This window comes from Penicillium concentricum (genome assembly GCF_028827145.1).
Source record: "Penicillium concentricum strain IBT 3081 chromosome Unknown utg000006l_segment0_segment0, whole genome shotgun sequence".
Lineage (NCBI taxonomy): Eukaryota > Fungi > Ascomycota > Eurotiomycetes > Eurotiales > Aspergillaceae > Penicillium > Penicillium concentricum.
In genome coordinates, this window is record NW_026622759.1 from 3,319,500 (window position 1) to 3,338,606 (window position 19,107).

General features: G+C 49.8%; 7 protein-coding genes across 7 annotated transcripts; 2 read left to right on the top strand and 5 right to left on the bottom strand.

Annotated features, from left to right (window-relative positions):
• Positions 1-1,554: 1,554 nt before the first annotated feature.
• On the bottom strand, positions 1,555-1,761 carry N7517_011498 (uncharacterized protein; the record flags this gene model as incomplete). The annotated part of the gene is made up of 1 exon (XM_056729221.1): positions 1,555-1,761. The coding sequence occupies one exon, from the start codon at positions 1,759-1,761 to the stop codon at positions 1,555-1,557; it is 207 nt and encodes a 68-aa protein (XP_056575036.1).
• Positions 1,762-1,922: 161 nt separating this feature from the next.
• On the bottom strand, positions 1,923-2,660 carry N7517_011499 (uncharacterized protein; the record flags this gene model as incomplete). Its single annotated transcript, XM_056729222.1, has 1 exon — positions 1,923-2,660. One exon carries the CDS (start codon positions 2,658-2,660, stop codon positions 1,923-1,925), a length of 738 nt encoding a protein of 245 aa, XP_056575037.1.
• A 539-nt stretch (positions 2,661-3,199) lies between these two features.
• N7517_011500 (uncharacterized protein) lies at positions 3,200-5,386 on the bottom strand (the record flags this gene model as incomplete). The annotated part of the gene is made up of 1 exon (XM_056729223.1): positions 3,200-5,386. One exon carries the CDS (start codon positions 5,384-5,386, stop codon positions 3,200-3,202), a length of 2,187 nt encoding a protein of 728 aa, XP_056575038.1.
• A 737-nt stretch (positions 5,387-6,123) lies between these two features.
• N7517_011501 (Spg1/Tem1 GTP-binding protein) lies at positions 6,124-7,420 on the bottom strand (the record flags this gene model as incomplete). Its single annotated transcript, XM_056729224.1, has 4 exons — positions 6,124-6,222; positions 6,297-6,371; positions 6,422-6,714; positions 6,775-7,420. 4 exons carry the CDS (start codon positions 7,418-7,420, stop codon positions 6,124-6,126), a joined length of 1,113 nt encoding a protein of 370 aa, XP_056575039.1.
• A 552-nt stretch (positions 7,421-7,972) lies between these two features.
• On the top strand, positions 7,973-9,575 carry N7517_011502 (ribosome biosynthesis protein RRB1; the record flags this gene model as incomplete). The annotated part of the gene is made up of 3 exons (XM_056729225.1): positions 7,973-8,168; positions 8,235-9,492; positions 9,551-9,575. The coding sequence occupies 3 exons, from the start codon at positions 7,973-7,975 to the stop codon at positions 9,573-9,575; spliced, it is 1,479 nt and encodes a 492-aa protein (XP_056575040.1).
• Positions 9,576-14,505: 4,930 nt separating this feature from the next.
• Positions 14,506-14,887, bottom strand: N7517_011503 (uncharacterized protein; the record flags this gene model as incomplete). Its single annotated transcript, XM_056729226.1, has 2 exons — positions 14,506-14,718; positions 14,768-14,887. 2 exons carry the CDS (start codon positions 14,885-14,887, stop codon positions 14,506-14,508), a joined length of 333 nt encoding a protein of 110 aa, XP_056575041.1.
• Positions 14,888-15,053: 166 nt separating this feature from the next.
• On the top strand, positions 15,054-18,689 carry amdX (putative C2H2 transcription factor (AmdX); the record flags this gene model as incomplete). The annotated part of the gene is made up of 4 exons (XM_056729227.1): positions 15,054-15,147; positions 15,203-16,295; positions 16,427-18,534; positions 18,599-18,689. The coding sequence occupies 4 exons, from the start codon at positions 15,054-15,056 to the stop codon at positions 18,682-18,684; spliced, it is 3,381 nt and encodes a 1,126-aa protein (XP_056575042.1). The 3' UTR covers positions 18,685-18,689.
• Between the last annotated feature and the right edge of the window lie 418 nt (positions 18,690-19,107).

Consider the following 19,107-nt stretch of genomic DNA (forward strand, 5'->3'; position numbering starts at 1 on the left):
GAACAGAAAGGGAAAGCCAAGATTTGCTATGTGGGAGGCGTTCGTGTGAGGCGTTCCTCTTGAATGTCGTCCGAGAGCGCGACTGCTCGACTCGGTTATATTATAGGGGCTATTTCCCGACTCCAAGGGGGTTGGATCAGTCACTTTTCCGCCATAGCTCTACATGGCACGGAGTTTCAAACTGAGTTATTTCTTTCCAAATGAATCGAAATGGCATTCTTTTTTTTTCAGCCTTGTTGGCAAATTGCAAATATATTATTGATCGACATAAATCTAACTATAATTGGCACATTAATACGGGGTATCTACTATTTCAGCCTCATTTAAAATCACCGGGGACATACCTAATATGTCTTCGATTAAGGCAGCTCACAAGATGTGGATCGGAATCTTGTTCCAGGTTGGCTGGATCCGTTGCATGTCTCGATATATCTAGAGGATGTTGCAGGAAGATACATCCATAGCAAATCAAGCTTAAGTGACCCCCCATATATCATAAACTGGGAGTGTTAAGCCTACTTGATGAAGACAGTCTAGACCACCATGGCATCACACAAGTTTCCTCTAGGATAAGGATCAGTTGGTGCCAGGATAAGTTGCACATATTCGCTGCCCTCGTGGTCGTATACACAGGACATTAGTATAATAAGCCTTCATTTCGTCAAGCAAGGTCAAGGGATCATCGAAGACGCTCAAAAGTGGACCAAACTCACCGAATGGCAGAGCCCACTGAACAAGCTCAACCCAGCCAACTTGATTCTCTTTGAAGCTCCGCTGAAGAAAGACTTTGAGGCGTTCCGAGCAGGAGCTGGGGCGTCTTCCTTCCGAAATTTACCAATCCTTATCTCAACCAAACCGCGACCCGATCGCCGTCTTTATGAGACTTGCGCTAAATACTATCATTAGTACCAACCAAATGATCTACTTTACAGTCGGCACCCACTGAGCTTTCGATTACATGGATCACCACGATTTGTTCAGGTTTCTAGCATTCAGTCGGCACCTACCTAATGTAGACAGGGGGAATGATGGGACCTTCCTCATGGGGTCGTTTTCTCGATAGAATCAAGAGACCGGAAATTTTTCCCTTCATCGTATTGCTTTCTCCCATATGGATGATGCGTTGTTGAACGACAGCTGGATGACGCTCACATATTGTAACATTGGCGGTCATAGGTGAGCGGGAATTGTAAGGCAAGAACGTTCGAGAGGATAGTTTAGCCTCTATATGTGAGTTCGCGGTGGAATTTTGTCCCCCGAGGCGAGAGAAATGAATTATTTGGATTGAGACAGACATGCTGATGGGGAAAGGAGGGATGTGGATGAAGGTAAAAGCCACGAGGTGAACAAGTTTGGATGTTGATGAACTGTTCAATGGACTACCACGTTAGGTGGCTCCTTCCTACTTTTCTCGACCTTGGAAGTTGCGAGCTTATGGTAGTGATCTTAATCTCTATAGTCACAGACCGAAAAAATATCACATTTACAAGCTATCTCCTATGGATGTGAATAGACACCATGGAATTTCGTCTCATCTCCCAAACCCAGAACTAATCACTCCATTTCCACGTCCTCTGGACATACAACAGGGAATCCAAGTGCCTCCCTTTTCAGGAGTGTCGCTTTCTTCCACTTAGAAAACTCAGCCAATCGAGTCTCCGATGGCAGATGCCCCATTGTAGCAGTTGGTTCATCAAAGTGCAACTTGGCCAGTTTATCCGCAAGATCCATGGTCTTCAACAGCTGTCCATCCACCAACATGGAGATAGTACCAATTTTCTCATATATGAATGCCCCATACCTCGCAGTATGATATCTCATATCCGTGATATGTTTCAAGTACTGTCTCAAAAAGTACAGAAGCCACTCTGGGCGTGTTTTGTACGCCAAAGCCTGGTCCGTCTCTCCATCGATATCCCACGCTAGGCCATGGTGCTTATCCACCCAGTCGATGTATCCCACGTCACTGGGGGGTTTAGTCGCTCCCTTTCAGCCGCGTGAAAGTCAAGGATGGGATTTCCAAGAGTGGTATGACGCTTTTCATGGGAGGGGTATGGTAGCTCCGTCTCAGCCGAGCGAAAGTCGAGGATGAGATTTTCAACCGAGATATGACGGTTCTTGTAGGAGGGGTTTCCGTAGTCGCTTGTGCGGCCTTTCTTCGCGCCGACTGGTCCATACCGTAAGAATCGTTCCAGGAGGGCGTAAAAAGACCAATGAAATCCGTAGCGACCACCACAGCCTATTTGATCACACGCCTCTTTGGTGGTGATGATGCGTCCGAAAAGACGTATGTCTACGTGGAGCGTAGATAGACGGGTTGTAAGCCGTGGGACTGATATCCAAGTCGAAAATAGATCCAGATCATTTAGAACTGAGATATCAAGGACGTAGGTGGTTTTTCTCATTCGATTGAGAATCGACTGAGTTTCCATCGATACTTGACGACTTGCCAAGAGGAGAGGGAGACTGTTGGACGGGCTATGTGTATCACGTTGTTCATGATAGGGCCTGAGAGGTTCTATATTGGCTTTGTAGTGCATGTCCGGAAAATCCACCATGTTCAATTTGGATGGATATATGGGTGGGGTGCGATGGCCATGGAGTACATCTTCAAAGATCATGACACGGATCTCCTGGGGGAGATCCATCAAGGAAGGCATTGTTGATTATAGACCTAAATGACTGATATCGAGGAAGTTGACATATGCGGGGAGATCAGATCTGACTGATTTAGGGGTTGAAGGTCCCTTATGTATCAATTTATCAGCCTCAAAAGGCAGCAAATCATCAATTTAGCAGCCTATATTTGCAGTTTTACCACTCTCACAATAATTAATCATTTCCCTCTCTGGTCCTTGACTAATTTGACATTGGATGTAGTCATACATCTTCTTTTCTTCTACTGCTTTGCATCTGTTGTGTAACCAGTGCTTCTCATTGTTATAGCTATGTCAAGCAGGAGAGTACACCCATACTGCAAAAATATCAAAGAAACATACATGTACTGATAGCGGTAAAAGAGTTGCCTAGGTCAGTTAGAGAGAAGAAAATGGTATCATTGATTAACATGATATACCCGAAAGTATATGTACACCCTGCGAACAAGGTCAAACCATCAAAGAAACATGCACTACATTAATATTAAAGCACCTACCCCAGATGAGCAGCAAGTCAAACTAGTGGAAACCTATCTGACCAGCTATCTGACCAGCTCCCACTCAGCAACATAAGCCCAAGCCATCCCAACCCGGCCAACCTTCTCCTGGAACTCTTGCGCCGTAACACTACTAGCATCCTTCCGATCCCCAAAGCTAGTCAACACAGCCACCTGCAGCTTCTGACCAGGCGCACCAAGCATACGTGCACTAGGGACATCCACATACCAGAACTCGCCACCGCCCGCGGGTCCGGAGCCTGATACGTGCGTGAAAGGAAGTCTGTCATCCTCGCGTCCGTCCACGCCGTGGATCATAAGCAGGAATAAGCCCGCATGCTGAATGTGGCTGTGGCGAGACAGCGTCCAGTGCGGACAGAGGAGACCGAACTGGAAGCGCATTGCGCCTGGCGTGCTGATGGAGATGCGCAGGCCTTGTGGGTGGAAGGTCTGGCGGCCGATGGTGCGCTTGTCGGCATCGCTATAGACTTTTAGGCCTTCGACGCCGTTTGGTCGTTCTGGGTCCGTGAGGATATATTCTTCCCAGGTTAGATCGGGACGTCCGTCCTCGCGGAAGAACTGGCGTTTGTTTTCTGGGAAGTGTTTCAGGCCAAACTCTTCGTTCGGGATCGAGAACATTGCTGGTTCGAATCGCTGCTTGTATGGCTGTCCCTCGCCTTCTATTGCTCCTGCGCCCCAGCAGGAGTCGATTAGCTTCCACCGGCCTCCGTCGATCTTCACGGCGTTCCAGGCGTGGTTGCCTGCGTATGGGGGCACTGGGGCCCCTGGAGCAAGAGCGTAGTGTCCGAAGCCTTTGCCGTGGCCGCCGACTACTATCGCTTCTAGACCGGCATGGGTAGCTAATGCGGCAAATAGTCCTGCATAGCCTTCGCAGACTGCCATTCCAGATGCCAGAGTACTGGCTGGGGTGGAGGGTTTCACGCAGTTATTAAAGAAGGCATAGGTATCGTAGAAGATGTTATGATGTAACCACGTAAATATCGCGCGGGCCTTATCCGTCATGGATGGGAACGGTGCTGTCAACTCATTGGCCAGCCACGCCATATCCTGTGTCGGAAGCGATGCACGAGGATACCGGGCGGCATGGTTATCAGGGCCTGAGAAGTCCCGACATACCAAGCATTCCGTGTCTGACGTGGGAAGTGGAGGGCTTGGAGACACAGCTGACCCATTGAAACGTGGCTTTGTAGCCATAATTTTGGACAGATCTGGACGAGAACCATGTGGAATCGGTGGTGGTGTCCCATTGGCTTTGGGTGGACTTGTATTACCAAACCCGAACTGCCTGGCATCCTTGATTTGCGCAGCCGTTGGAGGAGGAGGTAATGTCTTCCGAATCGGCAGATTGACACCCAAGCCATCACTGGTTCCATTTATGTCTGCATGTGCTGCGGGTGACGGGCGTTGTGGCAGTCGAGGCACCGGTTCCTCTTCGACCCCATAGGGTGGAGGTGGTTGGCTAGGATTCGGAGACGAAGTAGGTCGCGGAGGCTGCTTAGGGCGAGGAGGTTGACTCGGCCGTGCAGGCTGGCTTGGAACAGGGGGAACGGGGGGTTTGGACCCCGGTAGCGATATTTTGGAGGTCAATCTGGAAGACAGGCTCCCAAAGCTCCTTTTACTACTAATTGTAGGCCGTGGAGGCGGTTCCAAGCTAGCTTGCTCCTTCGGTCGGCGGGGAGGTAGCGTAGGCAGTTCTGTCTCGCCCCATGCAGGCGCCTTGATGCGATTGTTCCCAGTGGAGTTCACCGAGGTTGTCGATGCGCCTCGCCCCGCGGTTCTAGTTGTCGACGTTGTCGAATATGACGCATCGGACGTGACCGACTCAAGGGAGGGCCGGTGCTTTAGGTCCGTCGGCCTACGCGGCGGCAGCGCAGGACGAGCTGGTGTAGGGGGAGGTAGGCGATCAGATCTTCGCGTGGGCAATGGCGGAGGGGCTTTTGGCTTTCGTTTCACTTCAGGCCGGAGAGTTTCCATTGAAGGCGCCTGCAAGACCCGCCGCTGGGTTCTGTCATCTGCGGGTTCATTTCCGACAGACGCTCGATCCACCACAGAGCCAACTGCATCGTATGAGGGAGGGTTGTTGGCTGACGCGCTCCGTTGGGCGTTCGGGCGGAATGATGGTCCAGGGCCTCCCGGTGGGCGGGCCAGTTGCGTGTGGTTAAGGGCGGCGATCCGTTGCTGGATAGAATTCAGCTCAGAATCTTCAGTCATGGTGAGCCGATATTGAGGGGAAAGTCAAGTTGTGTTTACACAAATTCGATTGGATTTCAGGTACCTTGTCCTTGGCTTGGCGGGGGCGAAAGTATGTAGCTTCGGACTCATGAGACAGTATAATCATAAATATGACTTATTGGTAAATGATAGTCAAAATCCCCGCGAGAAATACGAGGAAAGGCCAATGTGTAAGAAAGAGAAAAATAAAACAAAACAGTTGGAGGCTCAACTAGAGAGGGGTCAGCCTTGGAGCGATATACGGAGCAATCCATGGGTCCAGATCTATATTTGGAACTTCAAGGTACGGAGAATATGGAGTACTATAGTATATACATCTACAATAAAGATTGCAAACAGAAGAGGTTTAAATGTATTTTCAGAATATCACGATTCGGACTCCCAAACGCCTTAAGCTGGGCCCTCATCTGGAACACAAAAAAAAAGGAAATAGGTACGTTCAGAGATGAATGAAGGAAGAAGATGCAGCAAAGAAAATGACAAGGAGAAGGGTAGCAGTTAAAAAATAAGCCTCGAGATCTCCAACTGATAGCATGCAACCTGTTCAGAAGAGCCCGAGGCCGTGATACAGACATAAGAAAGGTCAAGTACATCGTTGGAGAAAGGAAAGGGAATATCACAAAGTGGTAGAGCCGTGAGGGTAGAGGGCCAGCGTCGATCATCAGCAGCGTCACTTCGTCCCAATGTACATCATCGTCAGGGCGAACGGGCAAGTCTTAGACATTCTTGTAGAGGAGCAGGGGCTCGCCTACATTCTCGATCTCCGGAATGGTACACTTTAGATCGAATGCCTTGGCTAGAACGATTTTGAAGATCTGCAGTGGGTCAGCATGTGTCCTATCTAACTTGAAGTAAACTGAACAACAGGATATGAACAGCTGCAACGTACCTTTTGCACATTGATGCTGTGGCTGGTGCTGCTAAATATCAGACTAGCCTTCATCGCCTTGGCAAATCGCTTGGCCTGCAAATATGTTAGTTGTTGCAGGACAATAGACGAGGATGACCAAGTACCTGAATAGAGATCTCTTCCTGATCCTCACGAGGGAAGTTCACAAAGTGATCATATTTGGTGCCCACCAGGAAGGGAATGGCTGTCTTATTGAAGCCACGTCCCTGGCGATACCACTCCTTAATTGAGTTCAACGTACTCTTGCGAGTGAGATCAAACATGAAAAGAATTGCAACGGCGTCATTGCAGACAAGTGGTAGCATATTAACAAACTCGCGCTGGCCACCAAGATCCCAAATAGAGAAGGTGATTTCAGTATTGCGAATCGAGATTGTCTTTTCCATAAAGTTGACACCTAGACAATTGCCTCAGTTAGAAGGAACAGAGCTACTGAATGGACGGAAATTCAACTTACCCAACGTCTGAATGTAATCCTCATCCCAGCTGCCCTCGACGTATTTGACCATCAAGCTAGTCTTTCCGATCTGTGCATCGCCTACCATACCAACTTTAATCACCACACTGTTCTTGTTAGCCTGGGAGGCTTGGCGCTGGCTCGAGTCTGGTTGCTGCAACTGGGAAACACCAGGAGCGCGTTCTGGGCCACTGGAGAGTCCAGAACCGGGTCTGGAGTTGGGAACAGGTAGGGGGTGGTGGCTGAGCAATGGAGATGAGTTCTGGCGGGACTGATCGGTATCTTGGGCGGCATATTCAGGAGCAGATTGATGGAAATCGGTCGATCGGGAGTGGTAATGCGCCTTCGAGTCGCTGTTATAGCCATTGTTTATGGCGGCACGGCTGATTGTGTGGTCAGAAGCCGGCTCTTCGATATTGACCATGACAGGTGCAGACCGTTCCAGAGGTTGATCTAGAGGTTGTTCGAGAGGCTGTTCCAGAGCCTGCTCGGGCGGAATCTCCTGTCCCTGTCCGTGTGCTTGCTCCTGTGCCTGTTGCGTCTGATCTTCTGGGGCAATCCGCTCCGATTCCGCAACGACAGGAACAGCGGGCGCTTCCACCCCAGGGGCAGAAAAGGGCTCCAAATTAGGCTTGGGGAACTCCATGACGCTTCAATATCGGTATCGGTGTAGAATTCAGAGATGTAACCTGCCAAACAAGTCCTGATTATCAGCATATACCCGTGGACGTGGATGGAGGATTTCAGGCGATGACTAACCAGTATCACAAAGGGCTGAAATTCCAGCGCAATCTAACGAGATTGCATGTGTATGCGTCAAGGGATTGATTTTAGAAATTTGAAGGAGCCGGGAGCTGTGTTGATCTCGGGAGTTCACAAGGGTTGTCCCTGAGTAAACAGACCGAATTGGGAGGGCGACGAAAAAAACCTAAGCAAAGCAAACAAATGCAGGAAACAGTCTGGAAATGAATGTCAAGTAAGTACTAATTCCTAATAGCAGGCAAATAAGAACGTCTCAGTGCTCTCTCAGGTACCTTCAGCTCGAGGGCGGGCAAGTCGGATCTGACGCTAGTCTACGATAGGCTTAGCGCCTCTCCCACGCTGTTGCCAAAATTTACGGAAAAAAAAAGTTCTTATCGTACCCCCCATTCTTGGTCTCGACACTCTTATAATTAACACATTTCCCACGGATTTCAAGATGTCCAAGAGAAGTGCTGAAGCCGACGAGAATACCGCCGCCCTCAAGGCTGGCGAGCGGCCAATTGCAGATGCCCCAATGGACGAAGCGGGGGAGTTCGAAGACGAATTCGAAGATGAATTCGAGAGTGAAGATGAGATCCTAGAAGCCGGAGTGGATGGTCGCCCAGATGCTGAGCGCGAGGAAGAAGAGAAGGGTGCGCATTCTTTATGGAATCTCTAATTTTGTTCAAACTGGACTAACCTTTTTTTAAATCTTATAGAAGCTATGGACGTTGACAAGGAGACTTTCATTCCTGGACGAACAAAATTGGCTCCCGGAGAGACACTATCGCCCGATCCCTCTACCTACGATATGCTTCACACACTCAGCACACCCTGGCCATGCCTTTCCTTCGATATTGTGCGCGATTCGCTCGGTGATAACCGCAAGACCTTCCCCGCTACTGTCTACGCCGTTACTGGTACACAAGCCGAGGGATCGAAATCCAAGGACAATGAACTCATGGTGCTCAAGATGAGCGGCCTGAGCAAGATGGAGAAGGAAGGCGAGGACTCAGACAGCGACTCGGACGACGACATGGGCGAGCCTATTCTCGAGTCCAAGTCGATCCCGCTTGGCTCAACGACAAACCGCATCCGTACCCACCAGACCCCCTCACAGTCCGGTGATTACTCCAAGCCCCCGCAAACCCTTACCGCGACCTGGCTGGAGAACTCGCAAGTTGTCATTCACGATGTTACCGCCCACCTTTCCAGCTTCGATGTTCCCGGCACTATCCTTCCCCCTTCAGCATCTAAGCCTCTTTCCACCCTGCGCATGCACAAGACCGAAGGATATGCGTTGGATTGGTCTCCGCTCCAGCCTCTTGGAAAGCTGTTGACTGGTGACAACAACGGATTGATCTACGCTACTACTCGCACGGAAGGCGGCGGCTGGGTTACCGATACCCGGCCGTTCACAGGCCACGCTTCCTCAATTGAGGAATTGCAGTGGTCTCCCAACGAGCGCAACGTGTTTGCGTCCGCTAGCAGTGACGGTAGCGTTAAGGTTTGGGATGTGCGATCCAAGTCGCGCAAGCCCGCCGTCGACGTTCAGGTCTCCAACACCGACGTGAACGTTATGAGCTGGTCTAACCAGACTGCTCACCTTTTGGCCACTGGTGCCGACGATGGACAGTGGGCAGTCTGGGATTTGCGTCACTGGAAGCCCAATGCCGCGGCGCCTTCTGCTCAGATCACCTCTACCCCCGTTGCATCATTCGACTTCCACAAGGAGCCGATCACCACCATCGAGTGGCACCCCTCAGACGACAGTGTGGTGGCTGTTGGTTCCGCAGATAACACTGTCACACTTTGGGATCTGGCTGTCGAGCTGGACGACGAAGAAAGCCGCCAGGCCAACATGGTGGACATTCCTTCGCAACTGCTGTTCGTGCACTATATGGAGTCCGTCAAGGAACTTCACTGGCAGGCACAGATGCCTGGTACGCTCATGGCGACCGGCAGCAATGGATTCAGGTATGTTATATTTTTGATAATGATTTATGAACCACGCTAATCCAACTTCGTTCTATAGTGTTTTCAAGACGATCAGTGTCTAGACGAAGAAAATGCATCTACCCTCCGACTGACTCGGGAATTTCATGTGCCATGTCTTGCTCATATACCATTCGAATTCTGTGGATTTTTTGCTCCTCAATATCATTATGCTCGGAGTTAGACCCTTTCCTTCAGATGGTTAGGGTGGTGAACAAAAAGATTTTGTCTTTATATCTGGCATAGTAAATAGACATATTTTTCGCGAAGTTCCCGGGCAGTAGCGACCATATCTAAGAGATATTACTCGGGCCTCTATGCCATCCAGTCAATGAGGTATTATATTCCTCCAGGACCAGATAATACCTCAACAGCGGAATTAGATCCAGACAATTCCGCCAATATCAGCCGAGGCCAGTCTAGGGGGAGGGGCAAATCTGCAATGCAAAACATCAGCAGAGCAAGTGCAGCGGAAAATACCTTACATCAACGCTATTATGCAGTACTTCCACGGATTTACTCAGATACAAACGTAACTCGCTATCCTCGCCTATTTAAAACCCACACCGAATTAGATCAAATGTAGTTAACAGGGATAACCTGCCAAGTCACTGCCACAGGATGGACCGTGCCAGATCGCCAATGCGCCATTAAATACCATAGAATATTGTATGTGACCTATTCCCATGTAGCTTTTCGGTGCGAGTTGGCCTGGGGCCGAGTCGGGTGCGACGAATGTCTGGACCAGTCGGTTCAATGATCCAGGGCTGCGCTGGTTAGTGGCGGGTGGTGTACGGAGTAGCCGTTGCCAATAATTTTGTATAGAGAAAATAGGAAATACAGAATACAATACAACATCTTGTGGAAGATCGACCTTGGCTGTGCATTGTGGCGATGGATGTCTTTGCGCTGTCAATGCAAAAAGACCCACGTTGCTATATTGGATCTTTATTGTATGGATATTTGCCATGGCATATGGAGACTGTGTGGATTCTCTAGGTATGACATGCATGAATTGCAATGGAGACTGTTGAGCGCATTTCAATGTCAGACGGTTGACTGTTGTGCTTGTGTTGCTCGGCTCAAGACATCGGAGTCAGTTGTGAAGTATATTGGCGTGTCTATAGTATACCTCGGCTGTAGCCTTGGGGAGTAGTGTGTATACAGTGGGTGTATAATGTAGTAATTAAAAAGCATACGCGAGGTACCTCACGCTAGAAAATCAATCGATCTGATCGACCGCCTGTGTATGGAAAAGAGTTCAATGCTCCCTCGTCATCGTGCCTGCAATTAATACCACTAATGCACGCCCGTGCCAGCCGGTCAATCACATCAGATCTAACCGCTCTCACGTTTGCGTTAGAAGAAACAGGCTAAAATAGCTCCATTTTTGCGACATCGGTTGTTCTCCGGTCAAATAATCTCTCCGATATCAATTTGTCAGGTCCCTCTTATCGGAGAAAGCGGGTTATTCCGCCTGTAATATAAATGACTCCAAGTTGGAGTAATCCTAAGAATGTTACATCCATGGATACGGAGTACACTAAATATAACATCTTCATGTATCTTAGCGCTGGATAAACTCCAGGACTCGCCACAAAGATGGAAAGCACTGTTCCTGGGTAGGTCCGAGCATACAATTGGCAGCTGTATGATCCGACCTGATACCCACACTAAACTTTGATCGTCCACGCAGGGACTTGGCCAGTCAGACTGCGAGCTAGAGCGCCTGTCCGCTGGGAAATCCGTTCCCGACTATACTACTCTCCAATGTAGTACTCCGTATCCGGAGACATAACTTTACGGACAATATACATCTGCTTTGATAGCAAGGTGCTATTTGTTATCACCAGTACTGTAGTCATAATAATGATATCTAGAAGAAATAGTATCCTGTTATCTCGTTATCCAGGCACACCGGCCGAGAGAACAGTATCAAGAATAATCTGTATCCTCCATGGAGCTTGCGGGAGACCCACTAGCCTCCGTATCTTCCGCTATCCACTATACTTCTATTTGATTTGGATTGTTTCAAATATGTGATTGGACTCGTGTGCGACATTTGACGCCTTGGATTCCGGGTTAACTTTTGTTATCCTGGCATTGGATCCTCTGTCCCGGCGCTGATCATCCGTATGTCACCCCACGTCGTTTTGCCGCTCGATCTGCCCTGGAATGACGACGGTGGACTTGTCGGTTTATTTTGGTACAGATGTAAAGTATGGTCAACTCGGTTGATTCCACCGAGCCATTCTCTATATTAATGGTTTATGGACCTACAAAGATAACCCAGAGCCTCAGGAGATTAAACGGAGCCATGATCAATATCAATATCCAGGATACATCTGATTACATCAATCAGGAAGGCAACCTATAGGTTAAGGTCCAAGCCAATGACACCTTATCTGTATTCTTCACAGATAATGACGGGTAGTGATATCCGGTACAAAACGAAAGGCACGGCTTAAACTCCGATCAGGGGTGTTCCGCCATCCCGCGTTGGTAGGCCGTGACACACAGGGCTAGGATGTGGGCGCTTCGGAGAATTTGTGGGGATATTTTGATTTCTAGAGCCGTTTCGTAATTTATTTATGACTAAAACATAGAAAATGTGTATATATACTCCGTACACGTTGCACGGAGATCCGCGAAGCGCGGTTACGCAATAACGTTTGATGGACTCGATTCATGGCTAGCGCATTTTCAAGGATGCCCCTGTTAGTATACGATGCAGTGTGCTAGTGCCCAAAGTGTACAGTATTATTGCATGGTTAGGAGCAGTAGCGTCTGCCCCTGAGTGTGCGCCCGAGCTCCCCAATGTCTTCAATGTGTTGAGTGAAATCCTTCTTAGGCTGGTATTTACGGCCTGTGTTGCGTAACATTGTATTGGCTGTGTTCGACGGCGAACTGTGTTTGGGGAGTGTTGTACGATGCTTCAAATGCGGTGAGACATGTCTTCGAAATTAAATGCCCTACGGAGTAGTTCATTCCGTCCCAGGCTTTTAGGGTACATTCCATAGCCGGAGAGATCGGATATATTGCTCACGGGGTATCGACATGGTAATTATATTGATGTGGCTGAACTCCCATTTCATCTATAGGTGCATGGACGCCAGCGGATTGGAAATAGGCCGGATACCAATGTTCCTAAGGGGAAACTCAGACCCTTGAGTTGCAGCTTATTTACCTATTCATCCAGATGGATTGGCCAGTGCTATCCTAACAGCCCGGATCAACCCCGGCATCAATAGAGCTTAGAGACAGCTTACTGCGTCAGAGCTGGGGATGGTGGCTTACAACGCTGCCGTTTCATTTGTCGGTCGACAATCCTTGACTCATCTCGGGTCACCTGCAGCTTCCTTAGACTCGCTCTAGTGTGCTAGTTTGACTAGTGCATTGTCAAGTCCGGGGGATTCTGCAAACGAGATGTCTGTGCGACCGAATAATTGCCTACGTATTCCAGATAGGTTTGGACAAATGAGGGACTTGGAAGTTAACAAAGAAGCGTTTGGCTTGTGACTACGTACTTTCCTTCAAGTTAATCCAAGGCTGTGTGAACTTCGAAACACTGGATCGGCCCTCAGATCCGACATCGATCGGCTGCACACCCAATAGAGTGTCCTCGCCTCGTTCCCGTGCGACCAAAACTCAAAACGGCGTGGCGCAACGTGCGCAGTCCATACGGGATGGGGATTCTAGAAAACAGAGGGGCAGATTCCGGGGAAAGCAAATTAAAAGTCTGGGGGAGCCAAGAAAGAAAAAGAAAAGAAAAGAGATTTCCATATACCTTTCCCCAAGGGTGAAATGAGGATAATCCAGAACAGCCGCATGTCCGCATGCGTTGGGAAATCCCCCACACGAACCCTTCTTTTGGCTCTCTCCCCCACAAAAATGGCGCATGGCCTCCCGCTAATCATACCCGAACACTCCGCCTCCGGGATTTCTATGTTTTTCAAAGATTGTTTTCCAAGGTTGTTTCCTAGGCTACAGAGGTGAAGCCTTGGGATGAAAAGAGAACTGAAACCAGATATCAGGTGCCCTACAGAATATATCATACCATTATAAACGTGTATGGGCTTGTTCTCACCCTCGGACCCACTCCGATACTTCCACGCTTACCAATAATTAAAACGTATGTACCTCAATATACGCTATTGAATACCATCATAAATACCATCATAAGTTCCAGAGATTCTAGCCTTGGAATCAAAATTCCGAATTCCTTTCTGAAACACATTCTTCAATTGCATTCCACATATCAAATTAGATGTTTCAAGGTAAAATTGTGCCTAAAAAGGCACAATACTAGTCAAGTCTGGCGTTACGACGCTAATCCTGAAAGGGCAAGTAAGTGGAGAGCAACCAATGAGTATCGTTGATAACCAGAGCCAGGAACTGGTGAACATCCAGTAGACAGTGCGTGTTCATAAGATTTAGTCTATACCGGATTTGGTATCACCCTAGGTAATCGTGGGGGCATTATTGGCAGACAAGGCCAGCCCGTGTGTCTGGGATCCACCATCTGCGCTCTGTATCGGTACCGTCTGCTTGCTCATCTGTCGCTCGTCTGTTGTATGGTTGTCTGGGCCTGACATCGACCTGGGTGATAGTTGCCTCGTATGTAGCTCCGGTGTACCTTTGCCCTCGGACCCCCTTATCATCGGTACCTCCACAGTACTTTTCCCCCGGCCCACTCTCTACCCGCCACTACTGCCACTACCACGGTGTATGTAAGTACCCTGACCCAGGTACCTCGCTCATGTAGAACGACTCTCTGAATACTCAACCTTCGGAGGCAATTTTGAACTTCCCAACTACTTCACCTCTCCTGACATCTTCTTCTTTTCTCCCAACTTCGCTTTCCCACTGTCGTCGTGGTTTCCTTGCTTATCAACAATTGCCTATCAGCACTTCATCGGTTATCTCCGGCTTATCCAACTTCCAAGTTGTGAGATCAATTCCCTTAATGGATGCCCGAGTTTAGAGTATACAAAGTCACTGCTCTAGCTCCAACCGTGTGAGGTGAGTGATCTGGCCGAAGCGCTCATGTCCCAGCATCATCCATGTCCAGTTCGCTGATGTTTCCGACCCCAAACAGACGTCAACACTAGGCTCCATACCCGCCATACTGGCCTCAGGTCCCCCCATATCCTGCAATCGAAACCCATTCAACCCGTCTTTCAGGCACCCAGCGAATCCTTCGATAGACTGTAAATTTCATTTCCCTTATTGGTGGGTCCCGTTCATCCCATCTCACGGCAAGGTTCCTGATAGCCTTGCGGTACCTTGGGTCGTTGTGATAACACCCTCGACGCATCATATGAGACACATGCTGACTTGATGTCATTGGGATGGAACAGTCGTTGATGCGGCACATTGTATAAATTTGAAAAATTCAAATATAGTGCAGACGCGACCTTCGCTCAATCATAAGATTGACGCAACCTCTCTGCCCTTAGCAATTTCCCGCACGTCGAAACTACCCCCCCCTCCGAGACCGGTAGTCAACACTCTGGTCTGTCAGGAGTTTTCTGGGAACTATAATGCTATTGGATGCTATGGTCGGACAAAATCGGGACCATAGCCCAAAAGTGGTGGACCTCGCCAGTATCCACGAAATTCCGGGAAATATGCCTGGTGAGTTTGGCTGAGACAATTCCCTGTGTGCAATTCTTACCCATATATTCTGTAGCTCCAAAGGAGTCAAAGAAACAGACCGACCTAAACGGTCAAACGGGTGTTAATGGCAACATTCCACCCCCTAAAACAGACAAGCCTCGGCCCCACGTCTGCACCACCTGCGGTCGCTCGTTCGCGCGATTGGAGCACCTCAAGCGCCATGAGCGCTCGCACACAAAGGAAAAGCCATTCGAGTGTCCGGATTGCGCCCGGTGCTTTGCTCGGCGCGATTTGCTCCTGCGACACCAGCAGAAGCTACACATGACCACCACGCCGTCTTCTCGACCAAGAAACGGTCGCCGTGAGAGCACCGGCGCCGCACCCGGTGCTAACCGGGTTCGCAAGAACTCCATTGCCAATAGTTCATCTGCTTCGATGCGCCCGAGGGCCAACACTATTAGCCACGTTGATGGGGCGGCATTGGGTATCCCCGGTGCTGGTAATCCGTCATCTGCGCCCACTCAATCGGGTCACGCATATCACCCCAGCCTTAGTTCTTCTGTTGGCTCAAGCATGGATTATAGGGGATTCGGCTCTGGACACCCTTCGATGAACGGCCTTGCGAAGATCGAAACTTCCGGACTTCCCATGGACATGTCTGGAGGCCTTCGGACGGCTCCCGTCTATGGGAGCTTTGATACGGGTATCGATGGTATGCTCATGGGTCACGGTAGCACCATCAACCCAGCGCAATTACACTTCGCAGGATCCCCGCAAGGCTTCAATGATTCACCCTCATCTCCGTTCGGCCACTACCACAATGGACTTGCACCCTCTGCGGATCCCATGATGGATGAAGACATGCACTTTGACTGGATGAACGGGTTTGACACAGGCGTGGTTATGGGAAATGGGAACGACTCGGTTATTGACGAGTCATCGCCATCAGCAATGAGCACGGGTAGCCAGAGCGGAATCAGCGAGGCCATGCTGGATGGCCCGAATCGCATTCCCATCTCCAATGGTTGGCACAACCCGTTCCCTGCGCACCACCCAGCAAACCAGTTCGCGATCGATTTTTCCCCAACGACGTTGAATGATATGGGGATCCCCCCGGAGACGGTGTCGCCCAAGTCTCTAATGACCCATAATCCGTTTTCTGAAACGTATGCCACCCCCCATCTATGACTTCGGTCGGCCAGCCCATCATGGGAGGACATTCGCAGAGTATGTTTTCATCCTCTCTGGCAACCAACGGAGAATCTCCTAATCCTCTCAACCTTCCTTTCGCGAATAGTGCCCTTCGAAATGAACATTCACCAGTCTCAACGGATACATTTACAGACTCCACACGACAGGCTCTATTAGCGAGCATGTCGACCCCCACTGGCTTCAATCATCGCAAGTATTCCCAGCCCGCAAGTGGACTTCTAAACAGTCGCGAGCTGTTCGCCCGCTCGACTGGCTTCAACAGCTCCGGTCAATTGCCCAGCACCTCGGACTTGCAGCGGTACATCTCGGCATACATCACCTACTTCCATCCCCACATCCCGTTTCTCCATATCCCCACCCTCAATTTCCAAGCTCCCCAATACACGAACAACCTGCGCACGCCAAGCGGACATCTCAATCTCAGCTCGACCGGTGTCGCTGGAGGCGGGGGCTGTCTGATCCTCTCCATGGCGGCTATCGGTGCCCTGTACGAGTACGAATCTGCCGACTCCAAGGATCTCTTTGACGCCGCCAAAAAGATGATTCAGTTATACCTCGAAGAACGGCGAAAGGCCGACATGTCTGCTGCTCTCAATCGTTCGCACTCCCCCCGCGATAACTCGGTACACAACACTCCGCTTTGGCTTGTGCAAGCGATGCTGTTGAACGTGATATACGGCCACACTTGCGGTGACAAGACATCGGCAGACATTGCTAGCACGCACTGTGCTGCCTTGGTCAGCCTAGCACGCGCAGCCGAATTAACACATCACCTGGATCCTCAGAACCTGCCTCAAGATCATCTCACTGCTGGTAACAACGGTAATGATTCGCCTAGCGACACAGAAAACTGGATGTCCTCGTCATTTAGCCAACCAAAAGAGCGCCGAGATTGGTTGAATTGGAAGCTTGTGGAGGAGCGAAAACGTACCCTTTACGCTATCTTTGTTCTTTCCAGCTTCCTCGTCTCAGCCTACAATCATGCACCTGCACTCACAAATTCGGAAATCCGACTTGACCTTCCCTGTGAAGAGGACCTCTGGGCGGCTGAATCGCCCCAGGCGTGGAAGCAGATGGGCGGCCAAACAGCCTCGAAGAAGACATTGTTATTTTCTGCTGCTTTAACGTCTCTTCTAACTGCCAGCCAACGAGAGCAGAGTCAATCAGCGAACCTCTTCTACAACTCCGACGATCTGTCGAATTCTGAAAACCGCCCTAGTACTTTCGGCTGCCTGGTACTCATTTACTCGCTACACAATTACATCTGGGAAACCCGACAAAGGCACATGGGCCGACAATGGACCGCCCAGGAGACCGATGCTATGCAATCGCACATCGAGCCCGCTCTACGGGCATGGCAAGCAGCATGGGCCAGCAACCCTGTCCACAGCCTAGAGCGACCGAATCCTTTTGGGGCCGGACCATTGTCTGCAGACAGCATTCCCCTTCTAGATCTCGCCTATGTTCGTTTGTTTGTCAACCTAGGGCGATGCAAAGAGGCATTCTGGCAACGCGATTGGAATGGCATGGCGGATGAGCTCGCACGTGGAACCGATATCTTCCAGCACCCAGATGCGGGAATGAACGATGTTGTCGACCCATCTCTCACAGGTCATCTCGATACGAGACGAGACTCTATTGCCGACCTAGGAGTATCAGAGCTAGCCATATCCAGGACCCCGACACAAGAGGAACCCATGCAGACTTTGTCCAATATCTACAAGATCGGCCAATCCAAGCGTGAAAAGCACCTGCGCAAAGCAGCATTCTACGCAGCGGATTCCATCTCCATGTCGGATCGTCTTGGTAACACCTTTGCTGAGTTCTCGTCGCGCGAACTACCCATCCAGTGCGCGTTGTGTGCTTTCGATTGTGCACAGGTGCTGGCAGAGTGGATCACCACTGTTCAAGAACGGGTGGGCCCCTACCTTGGTGTCCTAGGTCGCGACGATGCCGACTTGACTCAAGTACCTGGAGTCATGCTTCTAGAGGACGAGGATTGCAAGCTAGTGGATAAGATCAAGGATATCCTGGGGAGTATTGAGATGAAAATGCAGCGCCAGGTCCAAAATGGCAACTCCATATCCGCGCTGAGCGTCGTGCAACGGCTACCCAGTGTCGTGGAAGGGGGATACGGATGTAAAATATTGATTGCGACAGCTAGTCTCTTGGAAAGAGCTGCTGTCTGGCCAGGTTAGTTTCAGCAAACCCCCCAAACCTCCACAAACCAGAACCATTTTCTAACACCCACCCGCAGTGACGAAACTGATGGCCCGTTCTCTGGAAGCCCAAGCCATGCGAATGAAGGAGCGTACTGAGCACTCCGTGATGATGACCACTTAATGCCCCTCTATTACCTTGTTTGAATGTCCAATGTTTGATCCATATTTATTTCCCCCATCTCCCAACTCCTCTTTCCCATTCGCGCGCCCGTGTATCATGAATAAACAATCCAAGGCAACCCATCCCATCAAAGCATGTGTATCTGCACCAACAACCCGTACCCGTTCCCCTCGATTGGCTCTCTCGCACCATGCGTACTGCCTTTGATACCCTGCTCTGAGACTTCGATTCTGTGTCATAGACAAATTGCCTGCTCATGTCATGTCATCTTTTCCCGATTGCTAGCGTTCATGCTTTTGTTTGTACCCCCCGACTGGTGTCCTTGCTGTGGTGTGATGATTGAATGGAGAGTGGCTTTTTCTCGCTTTTTTCATCTTGCTGTCGAGGTTGAGTTCTCATTCTTTTTTGCCTGTGCGGTGTTTG